General features: G+C 51.3%; 2 protein-coding genes across 3 annotated transcripts in view; one reads left to right on the top strand and one right to left on the bottom strand.

Moving 5' to 3' along the window:
* Positions 1-445: 445 nt before the first annotated feature.
* Pik3ip1 (phosphoinositide-3-kinase interacting protein 1) lies at positions 446-11,972 on the top strand. Its single transcript, XM_057771094.1, has 6 exons — positions 446-688; positions 1,539-1,655; positions 1,734-1,853; positions 3,033-3,239; positions 3,357-3,435; positions 10,450-11,972. The coding sequence occupies exons 1-6, from the start codon at positions 619-621 to the stop codon at positions 10,652-10,654; spliced, it is 798 nt and encodes a 265-aa protein (XP_057627077.1). The 5' UTR covers positions 446-618; the 3' UTR covers positions 10,655-11,972.
* Positions 11,973-12,945: 973 nt separating this feature from the next.
* Positions 12,946-24,782, bottom strand: part of Limk2 (LIM domain kinase 2) — a 66,390-nt gene continuing 54,553 nt past the window's right edge. Inside the window, exons 7-15 of one of the 2 annotated variants that reach the window (XM_057771093.1) lie at positions 24,193-24,379; positions 22,979-23,065; positions 21,247-21,378; positions 20,987-21,043; positions 18,842-18,907; positions 17,463-17,637; positions 16,809-16,864; positions 16,059-16,216; positions 12,946-14,790 (exon numbers count right to left, since the gene is read on the bottom strand). In XM_057771093.1, the coding sequence (XP_057627076.1) occupies positions 14,646-14,790; positions 16,059-16,216; positions 16,809-16,864; positions 17,463-17,637; positions 18,842-18,907; positions 20,987-21,043; positions 21,247-21,378; positions 22,979-23,065; positions 24,193-24,379 (1,063 nt within the window). In that variant the 3' untranslated portion in view covers positions 12,946-14,645. The remainder of the gene's footprint in view (positions 14,791-16,058; positions 16,217-16,808; positions 16,865-17,462; positions 17,638-18,841; positions 18,908-20,986; positions 21,044-21,246; positions 21,379-22,978; positions 23,066-24,192; positions 24,380-24,782) is intronic. The other variant, XM_057771092.1, reaches the window with a different exon arrangement.

The raw sequence follows: 24,782 nt of genomic DNA, 5'->3' as shown, positions 1-24,782 counted from the left end.
TCCGCATTCCTACTATATATGGGTACCCCAAACCTCAAATGTGAGTAAAGGAATGTGACTGACCTGACCTTGGCAAAGTACAGTTTAAATACATACATATGGCTAGAGTTGCTTCCAATATTCTTACTTGTGCTGCCAATGTGCTCTTAAATGCCTCCTACTTTTGTAATCAGCATCATCTCTCACTACTGCTCTGGGCTTTAGCCCTCGTAATCCAGCCCACTCCGCGATGCCTTCTGACACAATGGCTCTGTACTCACAGACGGAAAAAAGAAGAAAAGCTCTGGGGATGCAGTCGTGCAGGTCGCAAATGGATCTGCTGCTAAGCAAAGCCTGAACCTCATTCTTGGCCGAGTTCCTCTCTTGGCTCAGGGTTAGTGATCTAGTATGGTCTAGGAGGCTTAGGACCCAGGGGGCGCCTTTCAGCTGACAAACACCTCGGCTGCAGCAAGCTAGCTGGGAAGCTCCCAGTTCTAAAGAGAGGCTGTTTACCAGAAGAGCGAGCATAACAAGGGCCGGTCTCACTGCAAGGCTGGGAACTAGGAGGCAAAACTGCTGCCAAGGAGACCCCATTCCGACACTGGCTGTTCAGTCACCTGCAAGCCGGAAGAGGCAAGGATGCTGTTGGCAGCGGTACACATATTTCTTCTCAGCAACATGCTTCTGGCAGGAGCCTATGGATTTGGAGGTGAGATTACATTGTTTTTTTCTTTCTGCAGCAACTTAATGAAGCAGAACGGGTAGAGCCCCCCGATTTCCCAAAGTGGCTAGGCTGACAGAGAAGGAAGCTTTTGGCTGTTTTCTTGTTATCCTACGAAAGCTCTTCTTCTCCCCTCTCTCCTTCCTTGCCAGAGGCTTGCAGCTCCATCTTTGCCATTAAGAACAAAGACAAGTCACTTTCTCTTCCCCTTTCCGTGTGCATGAGTGGATGGAGCTTGGTCCCCAGAGTCCTGCCCTTTTAAAGTCCTTTTGCTTGATGTGGCAGGAGCACAGACCTCCTCCCCTCTCCAGCTTCCTCCCGTGGCTCTCCGCTGAGGGGAATGGGAGCTGAAGAGCTGTGGCAGATTCCCTCAGCTGAAGTCTCAAATCATTGGCTTCACTAAATCAAAGGCTTTTGTGGAATTCTCTTGGGAGCTGGTGGTGTCTGTTAAACTAGCAGAAGGTGGCTGTACCCGCGGAGAAGGGAACATCAGTTTATATAACATGGACTTCTCAACACTGGGATAACTTCCAGGTCTGACTGCCCAGAATCAAAATCTCCACAGACCGACCTTAGCCAGCCCTCCGGCACCTCCACAGCGGCCCCAAATCCAAGAGTAACAACACCTTGCACCTGGGTAGGCTTTTTTTTTTTTTTAAAAAACAAAACAAAACAAACAAAACACCAAAGCTAAATCTCTTGAGTGTTGCCTGTGACCGGACGCCGCTAGGGGCATGACAAGAGCTCTCCACTTTCACTCTGAGGTACACAGGGCTTTCCACCCCACGAGGCCAGAGAGCCGCACTCAGGGTCCCGGGCGGGTTGCTCTTCCTCACAGGCTGCTTCTGGGACGGCGGCCACCTGTACCGGGAGGACCAACCGTCGCCCGCGCCGGGTCTCCGTTGCCTCAACTGGCTGGCCGCGGAAAGCGGCCGCGGGTCACCCCCCGAGCCCAGTGAGTGTCCGCTGGGGAGGCGGGCGGGGTTGGAGGGCGGCGGCCAGCGGTCCCTGACGTCTCTTCTCTCCGCCTCAGGCCCCGGCAACCACAACTACTGCCGGAACCCGGACCAGGACCCGCGCGGGCCCTGGTGCTACATCAGCAGCGACACCGGCGTCCCTGAGAAGCGGCTTTGCGAAGACGTGCGCTGTCCAGGTACCCGCCCTGGACCCCGGGGGAGAAGACGCCAGCCCCCCGGGCGCGAGGCAGCGGCGGTTGCACCCGCCTCGCACGTGCAGCCGCACGACGCCCGCCCCGCCCCGTCCCACCCCCGCGCCGTCCGATTGGTCAGAGCTATCTCCAGGCCGCGGAGCCCGAAGCTCATTGGCCGCCGCGGCATTCGGAGTGAGCTCATCCTCCGCGAGCACTTGTAAACAACGGTGGGAGGCTGCTTGCTTCTTCAGCGAAGCGCCGCACCAGCCTTTGCTGTTTGTAGCGTCTGCTGTGAGCTGGACACCGTGCTCACAATTCCCCGGGAAGAAGCAGTGTGAGGGAACTGAGTCACCCAGAAGTTCGGAGACCTGCCAGAGGCTGTGGGGGTATCCGGATTTGTATCCAAAGCTTTAAGGCTTAAAATAACTAAGACAGTTCTCTAGGAATAAATGCAATTATTCGTGCCCTTAACACTGTAATTGGCACGAATCTTGCGCTCAGTGTGGACTGTCTCCTGACGTGAAGACTGGGCACTCTGTGGCGACACCCTCCAGCAAGTCCAACTGGGTGTTGGAAAATAGTAAGGACTTGAAGAGACAAGTGGGAGGCAGGAGAGAAGTTGTTCCTGAAGACGCTTTCCTCACATTTGCCTTGTATCACATCCCCTCCCTTTCAGGCTTCATTTTGCCCCTGGGGCAGGCAGGGGAGTTGTTTTTTTTCCTTTCTATTTTTTTTTTAAATATTTATTTATTTATTTGTTATGTATACAATAGTCTATCTGTGTGTATGCCTGCAGGCCAGAAGAGGGCATCAGACCTTATTACAGATGGTTGTGAGCCACCATGTGGTTGCTGGGAATTGAACTCAGGACCTTTGGAAGAGCAGGCAATGCTCTTAACCACTGAGCCATCTCTCCAGCCCCCTTTCCTTTCTATTTTTGAGACAAGGTCTCACTGTGCAGGTCTGCCTGACCTGGGACTCACAGAGATCCTCCTGCCTCTGCCTCCGGAGTGTGCCAATTCAGGTGTTTGCCACCACGTCTGACCGGGGGCAGGCTTTGGTTTCAGTCTAGCAGAGCATTTTAGGGTGAACCCCTTCCCATAATGCCCCCAGCAATCAGGTCAGGTTCAGCTGTAGAATGCACTCCGGGCAGTCTCTCATGAGAGCTTCTTCTCACCTCAGCTCCAGAGACGGCTTCCCAAGCACCACCAGCTGCTACAACAGAGCTGGAAGAGAAGTCTGAGGCTCCAGGTGACAAAGAGGCACAGGTGTTTCCTCCTGCTAATGTCCTGCCAGCCAGGAGCGAGGCAGCAGAGGTGCAGTCAGTGATTGGCATCAGTCAGCGCGTGAGGATGAATTCCAAGGAGAAGAAGGATCTGGGAACTCTGGGTAGGGTCGCCTCACCACTGCCTTGGTTGGGATTCATCAGATGACGTCATTTGCTGATTGTCTGGGGTGTGGCTAATAGGACCTTGTGTCCTGTCGTCCCCCCCCCCCCCCCCGCAGGCTATGTGCTGGGCATTACTATGATGGTGATCATCATTGCCATCGGAGTTGGCATCATCCTGGGCTACACTTACAAGAGGTGAGTCTTTTCTCTTCCTAGCTCTCTCTAAATAGGGCTACAGAAGAGACACAATGTCATATCGGCTTCTAGGTGTCTTTCCAAAGGAAGGAAGATATTGAAGAAGGAAAACCCAGCTCAGGAGCAGAGATCTGGTTTTTGTCACTGCCAGGTGACCTTAGACAACTAGGGCAAGGATTTAAATACTGACACCCCCCTCCCCCCACGCCCAGGGTCTCCATCTGTAGCTCAGACTGGCCTTGAAGGAGTAGTCTCAAACTCATAATCCTCCTGCCTCCACCTCTTGAGTAGTGGGATTTATGAGCACATGTCACCATGCTCTGAAGGAGACTAGATTCATTTTTGTCGAATTTTAAAATTCTGCTACTACACCGGGTGGTGGTGGCACATGCCTTTATCTCAGCACTTGGGAGGCAGAGGCAGGCGGATCTCTGTGAGTTCGAGGCCAGCCTGGTCTACAAGAGCTAGTTTTCAGGACAGGTTCCAAAGCTACAGAGAAACCCTGTCTCGAAAAACAAACAAACAAACAAACAAAAAAAAACTTGACCTTGAGCTCTTTGTTGTTTTCATTCACTGTGGTGGTGGTGGTTTTTTGGTTGTTTCCTTTTTGGAGACAGGGTCTCACTATGTAATAATTCTGACTGGCATAGATCTCTCTGGGTAGATCAACCTGGCCTTGAAGTCACAGAATCCTTGAGACAGGGTTTCTCTGTAGCTTTGGAGCTTGTCCTGGAATTCACTCTGTAGGCCAAACTGGCCTCGAACTCACAGAGATCTGCCTGGTATGCGTCACTATGGCCCCGCATGGCTTCTTGAACTTTGAATCCTCCTGCTTCCTCCCCATTATGCTCACAGTTGCGTTTATGAAACAAATGCTGTTCTTCCCAGTTTTCTGAGGAAACTTGAAACAAGAAAAAGTAGGTGCCTTGCCTGTGGCTTCACATCCAAAATATGGTGGAACAGACTGCCATCTGGGTGACCGGGCAGGTTGTTTTTTGTTACTAGTCCAAAGCATTCCTAGGGGGCAAATGTGTGTTAGCTCAGTGCACGGCACACAGGAAATGGTTCCTAGTCCTGCTGTGCTTATCTATACAGTGTGGGTACTTGATGAGTTATTCACCTTTCATTAGGTGGGGTATTAGAGATGATGATGACCCTGCAGCTCTGATGTTTCTGAGAAGGCACTGTTGACTGGATTGGTTTAAATCCCAGCTCTTCCATTGGCCTGAACAGATGGCTTTACTGGTTTCTCTGATTGTTCATGAGTCAGAGAGCAGAGAGGTTGTTCTGGGAGCATCCTGCCTCCCAGACTGAGGCTGTGTCCACAGAAGGACTGCTGACGTGCAGGTCCAGGGACACCTGCTTGTTCATTTAAAAAGTGAAGAAACAGTAGTTGCTTTGCCTGTACCAGCCATTGACCCAGACCATGCACTGAGCCCTGAAATACTCCCCTCTTCCTCGGCGTCTGGTAGCATTTGGCTGCCATTCAATCTGTGACAGTTTCCAGACCTTCCAGGTGCTCAAAGTAACTGCTCTTTCTTTTCTTTTCTTTTTAAAGTAACTGCTCTTAATTCCAAACTCAGCTGGTGCCCAGCGGAGAAACCAGGTCTTACTTCTTTTGTCTTACTCTTTTCACTGTCATGGGACTACCATGTGACCTTGAGATTACTTCCTGTAAACTCGGGGGAAGGCACTAAGTCACCAGACTGTCACTAACCTCGGACCACCCTTTTCCTTAGCAAACATGCTCTGAGAACAACCTGTTCAACAGGAAACCACATGTGGGTTAGAAAGAAGCTCTGAGACTCCATCTCCTCACAATTAGGGGACAGATGTCAGGGCAAGAGCTGGAAGGTGAATGCCTTTTCAGGCAGCCTTTGCTTGGTGGATATCGTGCCTGTTAAGTGGGGATATTTCTCCCTATACATCCAGCTACCCAAAAGTGTTGTTAAACATTGTAACAGCAGGATGATAATCAGATAGAAATCACATTATCAGCTCTTTGTTTCATGCTTTCTTGGTAAGTCAGGCCCTGCTGTGCGCCTTTCTCTGTTCTTGCCCAAGGTTCTTCCTAATGAGGAGCCCAGGCCTAGAAGAGTTAAAGTACCACGTCCTAGGTGCCCAGACTAGACCGTGTGTTCTTGTTGTTATGTGTGTGTTCCTTGTTTTGACATAGGTTCTCACTGTGTAACTCAGGCTGGCTAGGAACTCTCTCTCTCATTTATATGTGTGGATATTTTGTCTGCATGTATGTCTGTGCACCATGTGCGTACCTGGAGGGTTGTGAGTTGCTATGTAGTTGCTGGGAATCAAACCTGGGTCTTCAGAAATAGCAGCAAATGCTCTTTCCTGCTTAGCTGTCTCTCCATCCATGGCCAGTAATTCTTGGTCTTTATGTCTCAGCTTTCCTGAGTGCTGGAATTTATGAAGCATGAACCACCATGCCTGGCTGTCGATTGTCTTCAGAAAGTCCAGCAAAGTCCAGTAGCCTCATTTAAATTTAAATTTCTCAGGACAGTAGGAAAAAGTGAAACTTCTCAAAGAATGACTGAGTTTAGAAAGCAAAAGAAACAAGATCTTGTTCTGGAATTCCCTCCACTTGTGGACGCCACACACTAAGCACATTATTTACCTTTTCTGGGTCCCAGCTTACTCCCCAGGTAGGGAGTGAGCTCTGGTGACCTCCCAGCACTGATACTTCTGTAGAGGAAACTATTGCTTGGTTTAAATCCCAGTTCTGCTCTTGGTTTACACTTCCTCCCTCCCCACCCCCTTCTCAGTCTTCTCAAGTCTGACATGATAATAGAGGGCACATGGGTCTCAAGGAGGATGGAATCGGGGTGCTTTGGGTGTACAGTAGCGTGCCTGTACAGTAGCCACAGAGCACGGGGTGGCACAGAGCAGTGGGGTGGCACAGCATGGCTTCTGACTCGGAAAACAGCAGCAGCTCAGAGTAATCTCTGAAGAAACCTGCACTGCCTTGAAGAGGCTCCGTTGTTTCCATAACCCTAGGGTAGGAAGCCAGAGGCAGGTAGCAGCTCTGTTTCCTCTTCTCTCTGGCCAGCCCAGCTTGCACTGACCCAAGAGCAGTCAGGGTAATTCCTGCAAGTCTTGAACTCTGCAGAGCCACGGACTTGGCTGATGGAGGGAGCTTTCCAGAGCTGGGAAGGGTAGGCAGGCACCAGGCTTCCTCCTGCGAGGAAGAGCTAAAGGTGAGGGTAGAAGGGAATTGTTTGGCTGGGTCTTTGTCCTAGTAACTCTGGCCATGAGGTGGCTAAGCCCTTGGCTGGGCTAGCTCCTTGTCCCTGCTGAGTGCTGTCTTAGCTCTGCAGGGAGCTCTTATTCTCTGATAAAAAGGGAGGGAAACACTAAGTCAACACCATTTCACCCCCTTGGGAGAGAAGCTGAGCCGGTGAATAAGCCTTTGTTCTATCTTGGCTGCCGGACAACAGCCCAGCCCGACTTTCTCACCCACCCCCACGGCAGGGAGACGGTTCTGGGCCACCTAATGGTCAGTTTAGCAGGCCTGGCAGCATCAGCTACTTCATCTCCAGGATTCCCAGGCAGGACTCAGCAGGCACGTGGGGTCAGGCATGCTTCCAGGTTCCTAAATGGATGAGGCCAATCTAGACTAGGCACACTGTCTGCTTCCTTTACCCCAGATTGCCTTTCCAGCCCTGCTTTCCCCATGAATAGAAATAATCTCTCTCCCCCGCCTCCGGCCCTGCTCCTCCCAGACTTGTGTGTGATGAGGCCTGACAGTTATCAACTGCTCAGCAGGCTACAGATACATGCTTCATAAGCGAGGGAGCGGAGGAAAGAAAGCAAGGCTTCTTCATGTAGGCAATGGACACTGCTTGCGTCAAGTGTGTGGCATCCATCAAAGGTGTAGTTGTGCTCTTTTGCTGGGTGATAGGACACCCTTGGTACCTTGGCTAGGTATTTTGGAAGTCATGGGTTCCTGGCTTGCCTTCTTCCTCCATCCTTCTTATAGACTTCGAATTTTAGCCTCTGGCAAAAGATACTTGAATGTTTCATTTTTGCAAATCTCTGCTAGCTTAGGGAGGAGGATCCCTTACCAAAATTAAACCCAGACCTTCCAAATGTTTCCGTTCATGAGCAGTCTTTAAGAACGTGGCTTTTTATTATGCAGATAGCCGTCAGCCACCTCCGATGGGTGACTCAGGGTTTGAGGAAGGGAGTGGTTATTGTAGAGGACCCCCTCTTCATGAATCATGTACCTATCTTTGCCTGTGGTGCTCCAGGAGGTTTTCTGCTGTGGGAACTGATACCCAGGACAGATGCTAATGAAAGAGTGGGCTAGGCTGGGCTTACATGTTGAGAGACTTGGTTGCCCCTGTCCCTAACCCATGCCATAGGAAGATGAGCTTACTGACCTCCTGTGACCTTCCATTTGGGATCAGAGCATATCTCAGGTGAACGACTCTTCCAGAATATCCAGGGTTCTGGAGATTATTACATCCCAAATAGGCTGAGCAGGATCCACAGCAGAGAGAAGTGGCTACGTAAAGAGTCATGAGGCCTCTGCGCACTTGTCTCCTCCAGTACTCTGTTCTCCAGCTTTTCTCATTGTACATCACGTGACAGATGCAGACTACAGCAGATCAGAGCTATGTCCCTGAGATCTGAACCAGGCTCCTGTGCTGCTTTTTGTTTTGTTTCAGTTGGAGGGCAGGGCAGGGCAGGGAGCAGGTTCTCCTAGAGGGAAGCAGCCCCTACTCTGCTTGCCTGGGATAAGTGGGGTTCACAGCACACAATGGACAGGTCCGTCTTGGAGATGTAGCGGTCCATGTTGACTGGCATGGATGCCTTCTTGTCCATTACTCTTGGGGGTCCACATCTCCTTCCCATTCTCCAGCACCGTGTCTAGTGCCTGTTGAAGGCCTTCACCTCGCCCAGGGCCTTCTTTTGCAACTATTGATGAACACCAATGTGGTGGTTTTTCTTTGTTTGTTTTTCGAGACAGGATTTCTCTGTGTAGCTTTGTAGCCTATCCTGGAACCCGCTCTGTAGACCAGGCTGGTCTCGAACTCAGAGATCTTCTGCCTCTGCCTCCAGAGTGCTGAGATTAAAGGCGTGCGCCACAACCGGCCCGGCTCAGTGTGGTGGTTTTTTTTTTTTCGAGACAGGGTTTCTTTGTAGCTTTGGTGCCTGTCCTGGAACTACCTCTGTAGACCAGGCTGGCCTCGAACTCACAGAGATCTGCCAGCCTCTGCCTCCCAAGTGCTGGGATTAAAGGCGTGCGCCACCACTGCCCGGCTCAGTGTGGTGTTCTTGAGTGACTGCATGAGCAGAGAGAGGGGACCTTTGTTGGCTTTCTCATCCTCCCACTTTCGCAGTCCCTCTGGGGGGTCATCTCACTCTTGAGTTTGAGACTTGTGGAAGTTTCACTCAAAGATCACTCCCTCCTCTGCTGCATTGCTCTGGCCTCTACCCCAGAGTCCTGTGTTTATCACCCACTATCTCCTTCAGATAGTTTCCCTGGCAGCTGAGCCTAAATTGTTGGCTTCAAAGGATCTGCCCTGGGCTCTGTACTGGTTCTGGTATGCAGTCTATTGGAGTGTGTGTGTGTGTGTGTGTGTGTGTGTGTGTGTTGGCAGGTGGGCAGGGGTCCATTGGAAAGCGTCATACATGTCCATTAAGAAGACCTAAGTTTGGGCTGGAGAGATGGCTCAGAGGTTAAGAGCACTGACTGCTCTTCCAGAGGTCCTGAGTTCAATTCCCAGCAACCACATGGTGGCTCATTACAACCATCTGTAATGAGATCTGGTGCCCTCTACTGGTCTGCACCATATATGTAGGGAAAATGCTGTATACATAATTAATAAATAAATCTTAAAAAAAAAAAAAAAGAAGACCTAAGTTTGCCAGGTGGTTGGTGGTGCATGCCTTTAATCCCAGAACTTGGGCAGAGGCAGGCAGAGCTCTGTGAGTTCAAGGCCAGCCTGGCCTAGAGTGAGTTCTAAGACAGCCGAGGCTACACAGAAAAACTCTACCTCCAAAACCAAAACAAACAAAAAAGACCTAAGTTTGAATCCCTGTACCACTGTGCCTTAGGGGCTGACTCTTAACAGCAGTCAGTGCACAGTAAACTTGTTGGAGCCTATCCTGCATCCTTGGAGCATCCCTTAAATGCACTGGGCCATTTCTTTGTTTATAAAATGAACAAGAACTAAATCTTTGGGCTGAACTGAGAATGACGTGAGATGATCTTTACATACATACGTACACAATGCACACATCCATTCATCTCTGGCATGGCGTGAGTCGTCTACATAAGTAGAGCAACTCTATGGCTCAGATGAGTCACTGACTATCAGGAGGAATCAAAGGCAGTGACTGAGATGTTTGATAGCCATTTTCATTGTATTCTCTTGCTCGGTGCAGCCCTGAATCCTTTTGTCTCTGCATGGGTTGGGAATAGTTCACTGCCAGCCTGGGCTCCCACTTTCCAGGACTAAAGGATGACAAGGCAGTCTTTGAAACACACAAACTTGTTTTGTGGTGGAGAGGAACATGCCTGCTCCTGCAGCTGTAGATGTCAGATGGCAGCTTGAGATGGGTTCTTTTGAACTCATGTCATCAGGCTTGGTGGTAGGTGCTTTACTGGCTGAGCCATCGCACCAGCACAAGAAGGCAGTCCTGTAGCAGGATGGTCTGCTCCATTTTCTGGACAATTTCATTGGTTAGGGATGAAGCTAGGGTAGGTCTTTAGGTTTCTGGGACCCCTGGGCTGGAAACAAAGCCCTGCTTTGCTTTCAGTTTCTTCTACAGTATCCCCACTGAGTCTCATGCAGCAGCCACCCCACCTTACAGTACGGGATCAGAGACAAGAGCCGGCAGCAAGGCCTCATGGAGTTTAAGGCAGCCAGGACGGACTAGCCAGTGTTAGTCCTGTCTTGGTCAGGTGGTTCGCCGTCACCAGGGCGAGCTCCTGCTCAGGCTTTGGGAAAGTTAATTGAGCACAATCTGAGTGTTTTCTTTGCCTGACAGGGGGAAGGACCTGAAAGAGCAACATGAGCAGAAAGTGTGTGAGCGGGAGATGCAGCGAATCACCCTGCCCCTGTCTGCCTTCACCAACCCTACCTGTGAGATCATGGACGAGAAGACCATTGTCATACACAGCAACCAGACTCCCGCTGACCCTCAGGAGGGCAGCACCCTCCTTGTGAGCCAGGCTGGCACCCCTGGGGCCTGAGCCCCTTCAACGGGCAGGAGCCCATGAAGACACTGGTACAGGACAGGCCACACTCTTGCAGCTGGGAGGAGCTATATTTTGTGTTGTGGTTAAAACCCTATCCCATTTTTCTTTTGAGCGGGAGACAAGACCCCTCGTGACACAAGCAGAAGCAGGGAGCATTGTGGGTGAGTGTGAGGAGGCTGGGTAGGGTCCCTCAGTGCTATCCCTTGGAGCGGACCTGCCCCTGGATAGTGACTGCCACAGTGGTGCTGTGGCAAATAAGGGCTTCCACATTGCCTGACCCAGGGAAAGACGGGAGCTGGCGAGGCTCCTCTATGCTGTACACCTAAGGTGGCCTCAGTCTCTGCCTTTCCATTTGTCACCCAGGAACTTGAGTGGCGTATACTGTTATTCATAGTTAAGGTCAAACAGGTCATGCATGAGGCAGCATTTATATATATAGTATTTGGGATGGAAGGTCCCTTCTGACTTCTGAGAACCAGAAGTGAATTTGTACACGAGTCAGAACTTGGGTCTGCAAATGGGTTCTGGATGAGGGCTGCTGGGCGTGCTCCAGGTTGTGCCTTGACAACCCTGGGCCAGGCCTGGGCCCAAGGGACTCTTCCTGTTCTGTAAGGAAAGAAAGGGAAGAACTGCACTAAACATTCCGCTTAGGAAGACACACACGGGCCTGCTTCTGCCTTCGGCTTCAGATGTGGGTATCGAGATGGTCTCTCCGTTTTGTGCTGATAAGAGAATAACCAGTCAACCCGTGGGAATCACACATATCAGCGTCTGTGAACCCAGAGCAGGCCCAGAGGCTAGGTAATAGGTCACAAAGGCATGGAGGGGCTTGCCTTCACAATACATCTTGGCTCACAGGCAGCCTGATGGCCTCCAGGCCAGTGCCTTCCATAGGGCTAGGACTGTAACCTGTACAAAACAATCACTGAACGACCTTAAGGGGTTCCAAGTTTCAGACACAGGGTCTCCAGAGAGGGAAAAGTGTCTGCATCAAAGCAAAATCTGGATGGCCAGGGGTGCCCAGCTTCCTGGCCTGGGCAGTGTTCCCCAGCCATATGCCCTCTACCACCCACCACAGAGAGGGGTGGGTGCGGCCCACTCCCTTCCCGGGGCTGCTTTCTGGAGCCATCTGTTAAGGGGGCCTAGACCTCAGGGTTCCCATGGTGGAACTGACTATGGGAAAGAGAACAGTACTACTTCCGACTTTTCTATGAAAGTATTTCTGTGTATGTTTTATATACCTCATTCTGACACCTGTGTATGAACTGTGGGAAACTGCTCTGCATTTGACTTATATAAACACAAAACACAACTCTGCTTGCCACATTTTTGTAGTGCTGGGAATGCTCCCCGAGTACCAGTCCATACTTCTGCCTTCTTGATCACTGTGGCCCAGTCACTGGGAGGTAGTAATGGCTGAAGTGCACAAACTGCAGCCCCCGCACCGACTGTCAAGGCCGCCACGAACATCTTAAGGTTGAAGCGGCAAGTTGATCCCTTTATGTCTTCTCTCCTTTAGTATTCTTTCCAACGTAGAGGACTTAGGATGGACCCTCCCAAAATCTCTTGTTGGGGACTAGAAACAAAGAAGCAGTTGGCAGTCTGCAGCAGCCAAAGGAGAAATCACTGCCTGGGGCTGAGGGTGGTTCTTGCAGGTTAGGAGGGAGGTTCCTAGGGTGGGGCGGCTGGGTAGTGTGTGGGGTATTTCTTCAAGTTTCAGCAGTGGACCTCAGCAACAAACAGGTCAAGTTCTAGGTATATCAGAGCAGGGTGACCTTGCCCATGTTCAGCCATTGCTGTTTTCAGATCATCAGTGTTTACTAGGGACTAGATTCTGCCCGTATTCTGCATCCTTCAGCATAATACTTAGGTGAATTTCGGTTTATAGGGAAAAATCTGGCTGTTGGCCTGACACTCACTAGGTAGGCTAGGCTGCCCTTGAACTCACGGGGATTCTCAAGTGCAGGTGTGTAAACATACTGTGACTCCAGGGGGGAGTTGTAGGTTTGTGTTTGTGCACAGGACCTCACAACAGTAGCATCATTTGCTCCAGCCTCTGGTGTAGAAGCCTGGAAGCAGAAGGTCCCTGAGGACTGGGACGGCAGCTCAGAGCCAGGCTTAATAGCCCTGTGGTGGGACTAAAATGAGGCCACTGACCTGCTCCACAGAGAGGGCTACCTCAAGTGGATGTGCATGACCTCTGAAGGTTTGCTGTCCAGGGGAGGGGATTCGACTTGAGACTGAGAATTCCCTGATGTGAGCACTTTTGGATCTGGAGGTGGGCAGACGAATGTTTCTTTAAAAATTTTTAAACGAAATTTGATATGTATATCTGTACCTGGGAATATATGTGCACTGCATGTGTGCAGGAGCTCACAGATATGAGAAGAGGTGCTGAGTGCCCCCAAAACTGGAGTTAGAGATGGTTGTTAGCCATCATGTGGGTGCTGGGAACCAAACCTTGGTCTTCTGCAAAAACAGTAACTGCTTTTAAGTACTTACTATCTCCAACTCCTCCAGGCCCTGAGTTACTCTTCCACTCTCAGCGCCTTCGCTATGTTAACCGCTTAGTTTATTTAGTCTGCTTCACGGCCCCAGCTCAGGCCCACCACTCCCACACTTGCTGGGGACAGCTCAAGCGTAACCAGTTGCAGGATGCTGAACCATGCTGGGAGTTCAGGACTCCCCTACAGCAAGTTTGCAAACTCCACACACAAGGACAGTCCACACAGTAAGTAAAGTGACCAAAGATGACTTCCCACCCCACAGTTCATCTTGTTATGTACAGTATTTCACATGTCACCCAATAGAGAAAAATAACAGCAACCACTCTCCAGATCCCCTTACCAGTACAACCCACCACACATTGTATTTATAACCAAACCCACTCCCAATTTGTCAAATACGGTGTGAGCTGGAGAGTCCCTGGACACCTGGCAGCCAGGGGTAGAAGGTACCCTGAGGGTTTCCAATGCCCGTGGCCCTGGAGTGTGGCTCAGGAAGCAAGAGCTGGACCCGCAACAAGGGAGGTAGAATCAAGAGGGCCCAGCTCAGGGAACTCTCTTCGTATCTCAGCTCTGGGACTCAACAGCCACCAGTTCCTGTCCCAAGTTGCTGCCTGGAGCGGACATGCTAGAGATGTGCAGTAGCTGCCACAAGGATGCCAAGAAATTGACGGGCCTCCCCTTTCCCTGCTTAGACCCAAAGTCTGAGACAGACCACACTGACCTCCAGAACCCATCTAGCATCGGACTGCGCCCACCAGCCAGGATATGGGGCTTTTTAAAGGGCAGGACCTCCTCCTCTCCAGCCCCAGCTTCTTTGGTGCTTTTGTGAGTGGCTGCTTGTTGAGACAGGACGTTGAAGTGGAAACTCGCACACACTGATGTGGTCCCTGGGCCGGTGAGCAGAACCAGTCCTTTTTCTGGATCCTGTGGGTTTTGCCACATACTAAGAGACTCCTGAGAACCTGTTCCAGAGGGCAGGGCCTGGAGTGGAGGAGGAATCACTGCTGCCATTTGGCATGCTTTGAAGGCTCTCAGTTGTCATTCAAACTACTGCTTGAAGTTCTGCACCTTGCTGGACCAGACTCCAAAGCACTCAGGCCAGTTCATCTGTCATCCTGCCCAGCAGGCCCAGGCCATGGTTGATTAGTGTAAAGCTACAGCCTCCCAGAATCTCACTGCCGCAAAGGTCCCAGGTAGTCCCTAGTAACAGACTGGTCTAGAATCCAGGCTCTTTTTATCTTCTTCACAGCTTTCAGGCGAGTGTTGGATTTACAGACAGTAACCAGGCCCAGTACCTGTGGAGAACTGTTTCCCTGCACCCGCATGCCTCCTGGGGAGGTAGTAGGGATGGCTTATTCTGCTTCTAAGCAAGCCGTCAATCCACAGGAAGCCTAGACAGTCCTGCTCCTAGCAAGGACAGGGCGCAGAGGGGGCAATGCTGGCTGTGGAATGTCCCCCTGCAGGGGGATGGACCAGGGTTAGGGTGGCGAGTCCCGGGTCAGGCCGTACTCCATGCTCACAGTGTGGTCCAGTTCTTCCAGCTCTGCGGGCAGTGGGATGGCTAGCTCTCCCAAGTACAGAGACAGTGCCTCAAAGGAGTCCTCCAGCTTTGAGAATGCCGGTCTGCAAAGAAAAGGGATGACAAGAGAGGGCGCCTGTGAGCATGGAGGGGAGGACACAGGGCTGGCTTGCAGCTGTTTCCTGGGTCTATGAGCCCTTTAACCTCTTGCTGTAAATATAAAAGGTAATGCTATGAGAAGTCTAGCCAGGCTAGAGGTCCTGGCCTAGGACAAAAACATCCACAGGGAAAAGAAGCCCTTTCATGTCTTCTGAGTAGAGGCGACAATCAAAGATTAGATTGGACTTTTGCACTTACTAAACGAACGTTTCGGTGCTGGCGATGTGGCCGAGCTGGTATGGTGCTTGCCCACCATCCACAAAGCCCCAAGTTCAATTCTCAGCATATTAACGGGACATGATAGTCCTAGCATGGAGGAGGTAGAGGCAAGAGAGCCAGAGGTTCTAGGTCATTTTCAATTATACATCTAATTTGAACCAGCGTGGGCTACATGAGACATGGTCTCAAAAACAAATCTGCAAACAAAGATTGTGAGGCCCCCCCAAAAGAACATGTGTCAGGGATGGGAAGAGCTCTATCACCAAGCTGCATCCTTGGCTCCTGTGGTGGTTACAGTGAGCTCACACAGGCTCATGTCTGATGAACTGTTCTGCAAGGATTAGGACGTGTGGCCTTGCTGGGGCAGGTGGTGTGTCACAGGGCTTTGAGGTTTCAAAAGCCCAAGCCAGACCCTGCTGTGGATCAGATAATGCTCTAGTGCCACACCTGTCTACCTGCCTGCTGCCATAATCCCCTCCATGATGACATGGACTTTGACACCATCAGCAAAAATCCAGCTAAGTGCTTTCTTTTGTAAGTTGCCTTGGTCATGGTGTTTTGTCGTGGCAACTGGAAAGTAACTTAGGCAGCTTCTAAGTCTATTTTTATTATTCAGTTAGGTGCTTTATGTATGGGTCTCATGGTCCTTCCCTAGGTGCCTCCTCTTCACGTGTCTTAGGTGTGCACCTGCCTATGTGGTACTGGGGATAGAACCCAGGGCCCTGGACATTCTAGCCAAGTGCTGTACAAGGTGATATCCTTGCCCCCTCCCCCTTTAGATAGCGCCTCACTGTAGCTCTGGCTGTTCTGGAACTCGCTCCATCTTTCCCCTAATGTGGCACGTCAGAGCTGTCAGGTGCCTTCAGTGGTTAGCAGTTTACCCTCGAGCTCAAGGTTTCTGCCACTGCTTGTGCCAGGGAAGGGCGTGGGATCACTAAAGCGAGCATCTCGGGACCTTGGAACTGTGCGTTGAGAGGAAGGATGAGCCACCAACCTGCTCTCAGGCTCCAGTTTGCAGCAGATAGCAGCCAGGGGGAAGAAGGCTGGGGGGCAGTCTGTTGGGACAAACTTCTCCCAGAAAAGCTTTACATTGAGGCCAAAGTCCAGTGTGCGGGGCAGGCAGTCAGGATCAGCGTACACCTGCCCGATGATCTGCAGGCGAGAAGACAGCTGGTCAGGAGGGTCTACAGAGGCCGCAGACACATGCAAAAACCTACGCTAGAGGGCAGCCTCGTGCCCCCCTCTCTCTTCATCTTGCTAATCCCAACCTCTCCATGCACTAGGAGTCTGGCTAATGAGGGTTTAGAAGACGCCTCCCTGCAGCAGAAGCAATGCTGGTAACTAGTACCCGAAAGCTAGAAGCTTCCGTTTACCCCACCCTGTTCATGTCCCTTTGTAGCCATGTCCTCTACCAGGGCAAGCTCTACAAGGTGAGGGGCTGGGTCTGATTAATGTCTGAAGTCCGTTAGCAGCAGCTTAGTTTTCTGTAATGACAGCTATTCTATCGCTGTCTCCTGAAGGAAGTAACTAGGTAAGAAACTTGCACTGTTCCACCATTGTTTGACCCTCCTCTCCCACTCATAACTTTGTAGGAGTCACAAAAGCTGTCTAATGTGACTGCTTGACCAAGTGCTTGGAGAGATACTGAGCCATGCTGCAGCCTAACTGCTGACTTTGTGGCAAACTGTTCACTTCCAGGAGAGCTCAGATCCGAGGCAGGCAGGGCCTCTGAGCTGGGGCTCACCTCACAGAGAACGATCCCAAAAGAGAAGACATCCACCGTCTCGTCGTAGCTCTTGCCTTGAGGAAGAGAAGAAAACAGGCTTAAGGTCAGGTCTCTTACCTGCTCTGCACTGGGTCAAGCCTAGCCACAGCCAAGAACTAGGGCTAGAACACCGTAAAGGCATCCCGAGATGGGCATCACTTGGAAACCATCTTTATGGTCTCGGGTGGCCTGCCTGGGGGCTTGTAACACACATTACTCAGGATGCAGCTGTATGGCAGAAAGAACTGCACCCAGGTTCAGGTTCATCCAGGCTCTGGCTGTGAGCCACTGAAAGGCTGTTTCCAACAGTTTCCGAAGTCTGGCAACCCCAATGTTTTTCAAGAATGCAGGCCAGCATCCACCAGGGGGCACCACACTTCAGTTCTTGATCTGGAGAGGGGAGGCTAACACTAGAGCTCCGAATGACCTGGCCCTTAGCTACCCTTTGGAGACAAAAGGTAGTCAGGTTTCACCTGATGCCCAGGATGGCATGCTGCCACAGCTGAGTCTGGAAAGAAGGAATTTATTAGGTCTGGTTTGGCCAAGGCTTAAAAGAAACCCCATCACCTACTGAGTGTCTGTCCTTAGCAGGCTTCCCCAGCTTATGGCCCTCAATTTCCCGCCAGAACTCACCATTCAGCATCTCGGGGGCCATCCAGTAGGGGTTTCCCACCACAGTGTAGCGCTTCTTGCGGTCACTCTTTCGTAAGGTGCGTTTCTTGGAGGCGGCCTTCTCTACTGGGGGCCTTTTCCTCTCTTCCACTATAAGACGTGACAGCCCGAAGTCTGCCACCACCACAGTCTTGTCCTGGCCAAACAAGGGCCAGGTCAGAACTTGGGAGAACATTCTCCGGCCTGTCCCTGGGGTGTGGGCATAGGCCAGAAAGGCCACTGACAAGGGGAGTGGCTACACAGCAAAGGAGGGTCACACGGAAAGCTCTACAGAGAGGGAGTGGTTGGGCCTTTGTGGGTCTTTCCCTGGAAGTCTGATACCTGGCCACATCAGATTCCAGGCCAAAGAGGGAGGAGCCCCGGACAGGTGACATTCTGGGAGCCTTCAGAGTGCATTCAGGTGGGTCAGGATTTTGTCTTGTTCTTAAAAATGACTTGTGGTTGCCAGAATAGGTTAAGAGAAAAGGTCAGGCAAAGGATCAGGGAGAGCTGTGGAGTAGTTGTGAAAAAAGGGTTAAGATTATTTTATGCTGGGCTGGAGAGATGGCTCAGTGGTTAAGAGCATTGCCTGCTCTTCCAAAGGTCCTGAGTTCAATTCCCAGCAACCACATGGTGGCTCACAACCATCTGTAATGAGGTCTGGTGCCCTCTTCTGGCCTGCAGGCATACACACAGACAGAACATTGTATACATAATAAATAAATAAATAAATAAATAAATAAATAAATATATATATAAAAGATTATTTTATGTTGGTTCAGAGGGAACTCAGCAGGAGAAACAACATGGGAACAACTAACTGAGGGCTGTGGGAGGAAGGCTGGCCTCAAACTGGCCACTGCAGCCTCAGATCCCGCAGGTGTCAGTGCGGTAGAATGGGGTTAGCAACTGTTTTAGGGGCCTGTTACAAGGCAAGACCCGGTAGTGGGCTAGAGCTCTACATACACACAGACAAGAAATACAACCCCTATCCCCACCAAACCTGACACACTAGATTAGTGTAAGGGGTTGAGCCCAGGGCCTTCTGTCTGCCAGACAAGCAAGCTGATCCTTTCTAATAAAATGATTTCAAGGACTGCTACCGTGTGTGTGTGTGTGTGTGTGTGTGTATGTGTGTGTGTGTGTGAGAGAGAGAGAGAGACAGAGAGAGACAGAGAGACAGAGACAGAGAGAGACAGAGAGAGAGACAGAGACAGAGAGAGACAGAGAGAGAGAGAGACAGAGAGAGAGACAGAGAGAGATTGTTCCTGCATGTATGCACACATCAGAGAGCTTCCAGAAAACTGACACAGAAGCCCCTAGGTGGTGTGTCCACAGCTCGGGCAGGAACGGGGACGTACCAACTTGATGAGGCAGTTGTGTGAGTTCAGATCCCGGTGGATGATGCACATGGAGTGCAAATACGCCTGCAACAGAAGCAGGAGCCATGGAGCCAGACAGACCCTGGCTCTGGACTGTGGCCAACGAGCCTGTTCTCCCAGGCCAGGCCTGCGCAGCTTCCCCTCCCTCAATCCCAGCCACCCTAGTGTCCCTGGAAGCTTGTTCAGCTTCCCATCCCCGCCCCCAAGCCATGCTTGTGCCCCCACACCAGCAGAGAGCGGCCAGCTCCTGCCCAGGTTCCCCTACAGTCTCCAACTCTCCTGGCCTGAGCCCCCATCCTTTTTACTTAGACTGAGGCAGCCTAAAGGGAGCGCCCTCAGACACACTGCTCCTTCCTCCTCCTCCAGTGTCTGGCTTCAGCCCCTTTGGAGCTTTCCTGTCTGTGATGGGGAAGAAATGGCCGCCTGACTCACCTCCCCTGAGACTCCATCCCTCTGTCTGTCTGGACTTTAGTCCCCTCCCTCTTCCTGTCCAAATTGTTCTAAACTAGTTTTGCTAGACATTCTCTTGTCACTCTTAGAAACTTTTTTCTTTCTCTCTCTCCTGCCAGTGTGGAAGGTACACTGCCCCCTTCCCTAAGCCCCTGTAGACTGTCTTACTGTTCCCAGGCCCACAGAGGTCTTCCTATAGCTGGACTACATGTCCTGGCTGCCCGCACCGCCCCCCCCCCCGACACCCATTGTGTGTTCGAGTTTCCCTTCTAGCCTCCTCAGGGTCAGCCCTTTCAAAGTTATCTTTTATTTAAAAGTTTTTCAAGACAGGGTTTCTCTGTGTAGCCCTGGCTGACCTGGAACTAGCTCTTGTAGACCAGGCTGGCCTCGAACTCAGAGATCTACCTGCCTCTGCCTCCCGAATGCCAGGAGTAAAGGCGGGCGCCACAAATGCCCAGCATAAAGCCATCTGCTCATGTGCTGACCACACTGCTACAGTCTGTATACCTCTCCGGCACAGAGCTCTAGCCGCCTCTTCTCTTCGGATAACTAGGTGACCACCCCCAAATTCCTGCCCAAGGCATGCTGGGATGTTCTGCTGACAGGCAACAACTGCAGCTCTCCCGATCCTGTCCCTGACCATCACTGCTTGGTAAGTGGCAGCACTATTCTAGGGGCCATGAGGCTACCCGACTGCTAGCCTTACAACCGTTCCCTCACTGCCAGCCAGTCTCTCCATTCTGACCCCACCCTGCCTCCCCACTGCCGTTACCATAATCACACAAACCTGAAATGTTTCCATGGCCTCTAACCTATTCTCTCTGCTTAAGGCTTCCTCAACTCCACCCTAACACCTTGGCGAAAGCCCAGTTCTGTTCACAACACGCCCCCTCCCCGGTCTTCCTGATGATCTCTAAGTCTAGAATCCTTAGTAGCTGATACACATGGCTCCTTACTGCCTCCAGCCTCCTCTTCCAGACTGATACTGTGTGAGCCCCCATGTGAGGAGCAATGCTAAAACCTCAGGTGTGGTGGGGTCACTGACAAGCCCAGGATCCCAACCCTGACCCTTTCTACTCCACGTCTCAACTTGACACAAAGGTTACGGGAGGAATAGCCTTCTTAGGTGCTGGCCCTCGCACAGTGCCTGCCTTGTGGAAGCGCTCATTCCATCAGGACTTGTCAGCTGTGAGGACTGCTAGACTCATGCCCATAATTCACCCCATTCATCCTTCTCTCTTCCCAGTCTGCTGCTGTCATTACTAAAACTTGGGGCCTCTTTGTCTCTAGAAACCTTAATGTACTTCTGACTCTTCAGAATTCATCTAGAACTTGTTTCTTCCTCCTCCACTTCCTCCTATTTTCTAGGCAGCGAGGTCCTGTGTTTACTCAAGGACCCTTTGCACCCCAACAGCTCTTTGGCAGCAAGGTCAGGGTACCCTGTGCTATGATTTGCCTTGTTCATGCCTTGTTTGCCGTTAAAGAGATTTGGAATCCTTTGAGAATAAGATTGCTGGCTGAAAGGCAGTAGCTGGCCAGAATTTCCTTGGCACTGAAAGAAACTCAAACAGCTGCTGAGTACCACATCCCACACAGTGGGTATCTGGCTTCCAGAGCAGTCTGCGATCCCTGCACCTCACTCTACCCACGGGCAAGGCTGGTGGTAGGACTCACCATTCCAGAGGAGATGCCTTTGGCAAACCTGACCTTCTGTTGCCAGGGGAACGGGTCCTGCAGGGTAGGAGAATGTCCGTAAGAGGTGTCCTCTCCAGCTCATGGTCTGGGCTTCATGGGTCAGCATGTGTGCCATAGAAACCTTTCAGTCCCTCCCAGTATACTTCTTTGAGGGCAATGCAAGGTCCCTGGGTAATGGGCACCGGTGTCCCTCTGGTAACCCGCCAAGGCTCTTCGTGACTACGGGGCCGTGTGCTCACCGCGCTGCGCAGAAAGTCCTTCAGTGTGCCCCCCTCGATGTACTCAGTCAGCAGGTTCAGCTTCTTGTCCTTGTACAGAACGCCAATGAACTTGAGCACGTTAGGGTGGTCTAGGCTTCGCATCACTTTCACCTGGCGGGGAGGGGCAGAGCATCACACAGGTGGGAGAGGGTCCACCCACTGCCTTGCTTTTCTAGGAATGCTCTGGGGAGCTAGGGGAGGAGGGTCTAAGAGTGAGACCAAGGCCTGTGGTGGCCCGGACCACTCGGTGGGCCAGCTGCAGCTACCTAAGATGGGAGGGGCAGTATAAACTAGATGGTCATGGGATGGGGTATCTGTTCCCTGGAGTCCCACTTCAGGGTGTTTGGTGGGGATCATAACAGCATGTGTATCAACTCATGTGTTCAATCACCCCCACCACCTGAATCGCATCCTTCCATTGGCTTGTACCGTTTTTAGTGAGTGTTCACTGAACAGAGGCACTCATTTAGAAGGGACATTCCCCTCGGTCATTTTCCTCCTTCCTTTCTTTCTCATTTATTTATTTACTATTATTCTTTGTTTGTTTGTTTTTTTGTTTTGAGACATGGTTTCTTTGCATTGCTCTGGCTGTTCTGGATCTCACTCTGTAGACCAGGCTGGCCTCGAACTCACCGAGATCTGTCTGCCACTGGCTTGGGGCTCATTGTGTGGACAAGGCTGGCCTTGAACTCAGAGATCTGCCTGCCTTTAAGGATGCTGGGCTAAAAGTGTGCAGTATCACACCTAGATCTCCCCTCACACTTTAAAACAATGGTCGAGGGCTGGAGAGATGGCTCAGAGTTTAAAAGCCTGGCTGCTCATACAGATGACCCCAGTTCAATCCCTAACACTCACTGTCTATAACTCTAGTCCCGTGGGATCTGATGCCCTCTTCTGGTGTGTATATATACATACAGACAAAACATCCATACACATAAAAGTAGTAATAAAAGAAAGAGTGAGACAAAAGCAACTTTCAGCTCTTTAAAGAAATAAAGTAGTGGTTGAAGACAAATCTCTCTTTCTCTTCATCCTCCCCCGACTCCGTCCCTGCTCTTTGTCCCTCCCTCCTCCTTTGTCTCTTAATGGAACCCAGAGCCTTGTGCTGCTCTGCTAGCACTCTATTACTGAGTTATCCCTAGCCCAACCCTTATTTATTTAGAACGTATGTGCATGCATGTTTTTTCTTCATGTATGTATGTGTACCACACGTGTGCCTAGTGCTAGAGAAGGTCAGTGTGGGCCTCAGATCCCTGGAACTGGAGTTTTGGATGGTTGTGAGCCACCGTGTGGGTGCTGAGAACAGAACCCGGGTCTTCCATGCACACAACCGCTGAGCCATCTCTCTAGCCCCTCCCCACTCATATTTCCTATTTTGAGACAACCTCATTGTGTTGCTCAGGCTAGCCAGGCACTTCCAATCCTCCTGCCTCAGCCCCCTGGGCAGCTGGAATGGCAGGGCTGGGCCACTAGGTCTGGCAGCCAAGTTTTCTTTTGGGGAAAACAAAAACAAAAACAAAAGTGTATTTGTAGGTTTCTCCCTTTTGCAACAGAGGCAGCAAACTTCCCACACTCACATCTCGCTTTCTTTTCTGAACAGGGTCTCATGACGCCATATCTGGCCAGTTCGCGGCTCGCGGGAGCCTCTTGCTTCAGCCCCTCACGTAGCTACGAGTGTAAGTCTGATGGAAAGACCAACCCCACTTCTTACCTCAGTCAGGAAAGTCTTCTGTGTTTCCTCATCACAACGAATTAACTCCTTCATGACCATCACTTTGCCTGTGGCTTTGTGAGTCACCTACAGGAAGGGCACGTGTTAACAGTGCAGAGACCAGTTCTGGGGGACTGTGAACATCTGTGGGCCAAGGGAGGCACTCAGTGGCAGAGAACTTAGCTGGCATGCTCAAGGTCCAGGGTCTGACCTCCAGCACCAGGGGAAAAAAGAAGAAAGAAAAAGGGGGGAAAAAAAAGCAAAGGAAATGGTTGTGGTGCACCCCCATTCCTTGGAGGACATACTAAGCCACAGCAGATTGCCCAGAGATCATGTGTAGAGACAAAGCAAGGGATGGGGGACTCAGGAAGGACATGTGTCTTCTCCCCTAGATGCCAGGCATGCACAGAGGAAAGCCAGGACTCCAGAAGAGGAAACTGGGGAAGGGGGGTCACGCTGCCAAGCCAAGCAGGGGTTTTGCTCGTCTGGCACAGGAGTGAGTCCTCTGGATGAACAGACTACGGGCAGAGTGTCAGTGCCACAGACATGCACCAGGGGGCGGGTGGGTCCGAGGCGAGCCTTCCAGTCTGGCTACCTGGAAAGCTGAGCTACTCGGCTTACCTGACCCCCCCTCCCAGCTCTCAGCAGAGGAGGAGGAGAGAAAGAGAGAAAGGTTAGTTCCTGAGTTCACCAGGGTGGTAGGAGCCTTTACCTGGTAGCATGCCCTGCCCTGGGGCCTGTGGGCACCTGACACACACACCCTTACAGACTGGTGAGGGCTAGGGACCTGGATCCTAACCTGGGTTTCCAGAGCCCAAGCTCACTAGAGCAGCAATGCTGCTCTTAGGTGGCTGTGCAGGGACAGAAAGGCCACTTCAGATACCGTCACTCACAGCCAGGAAGGCCGAGTGTCCTACAGGGTCGCAGTGTGGCACTGTAAGGTAGACTCGCTGAAAAAAGTGTGAGAGGCCTAGCAAGGTGGCTCAGCAGGCAAAGGAACTTGCTGTATAAGCCTGACGACCAGAGCTGCAGCCCCAGAACACAGGTAAAGGTGGAAGGAGAGGACAGACCTGCTGCCGTGCCCTCTGGCCTCCCTACGTGTGCCACGGCACTACAGCACCCGCATGTGCCCACACAGGCATCACACACGCAACGAAACAAAGAAAAGGAAAAGAACGGTGGCGGCGGCAGCAGAGTCCAGCGGCTGTGCTCACCTTGATGGCCTGCCCGAAGAAGCCCTTGCCCAGGACCTCCCCGTGGAGCAGGTCGCAGGGCCGGAAGATCTGCTGTGAGTAGCTGCTGGAACAGCGCAGGGATTCGGAGCGGCTGATGTCACGGCTGAGGAGCAGGGGCTCCTTGGGAGAGCTGGGGCCAGGAGACTTGGAGATGCTGTTACTGCGCCTAAGGATGGGCAAAGGCAGGCTTTAGAGACTCGGCAAGACACCGCAACAGGAAGACACTGAGGTATACCTGGTCATTCTGGTGTCTGTAGTTGTGGTTCCCTGGGGGAAGGGAACTCTTATATCAGGGAGATATGCTATTTGGGAACTGCAGACAGTATTAATCATAGTAAAAATACATTCAAAATGGGAAATCTGGAGACTAGAGCTATATCTCAGTGGTGAATTATCCACCTCGCATGTATGCAGCCCTGGATTTCTTTTTTTTTTTTTTAAATAATTATTTTATTTTTAGATTTATTTATTATATATACAGTGTTCTGCCCATATGTATCCCTGCAGGCCAGAAGAAGGCACCAGATCTCCTTATAGATGGTTGTGAGCCACCATGTGGTTGCTGGGAA

This window comes from Chionomys nivalis, chromosome 6, assembly GCF_950005125.1.
Source record: "Chionomys nivalis chromosome 6, mChiNiv1.1, whole genome shotgun sequence".
Lineage (NCBI taxonomy): Eukaryota > Metazoa > Chordata > Mammalia > Rodentia > Cricetidae > Chionomys > Chionomys nivalis.
Note: the sequence above shows the minus strand (reverse complement) of the source record. Positions and strands in the feature narration are given on the sequence as shown.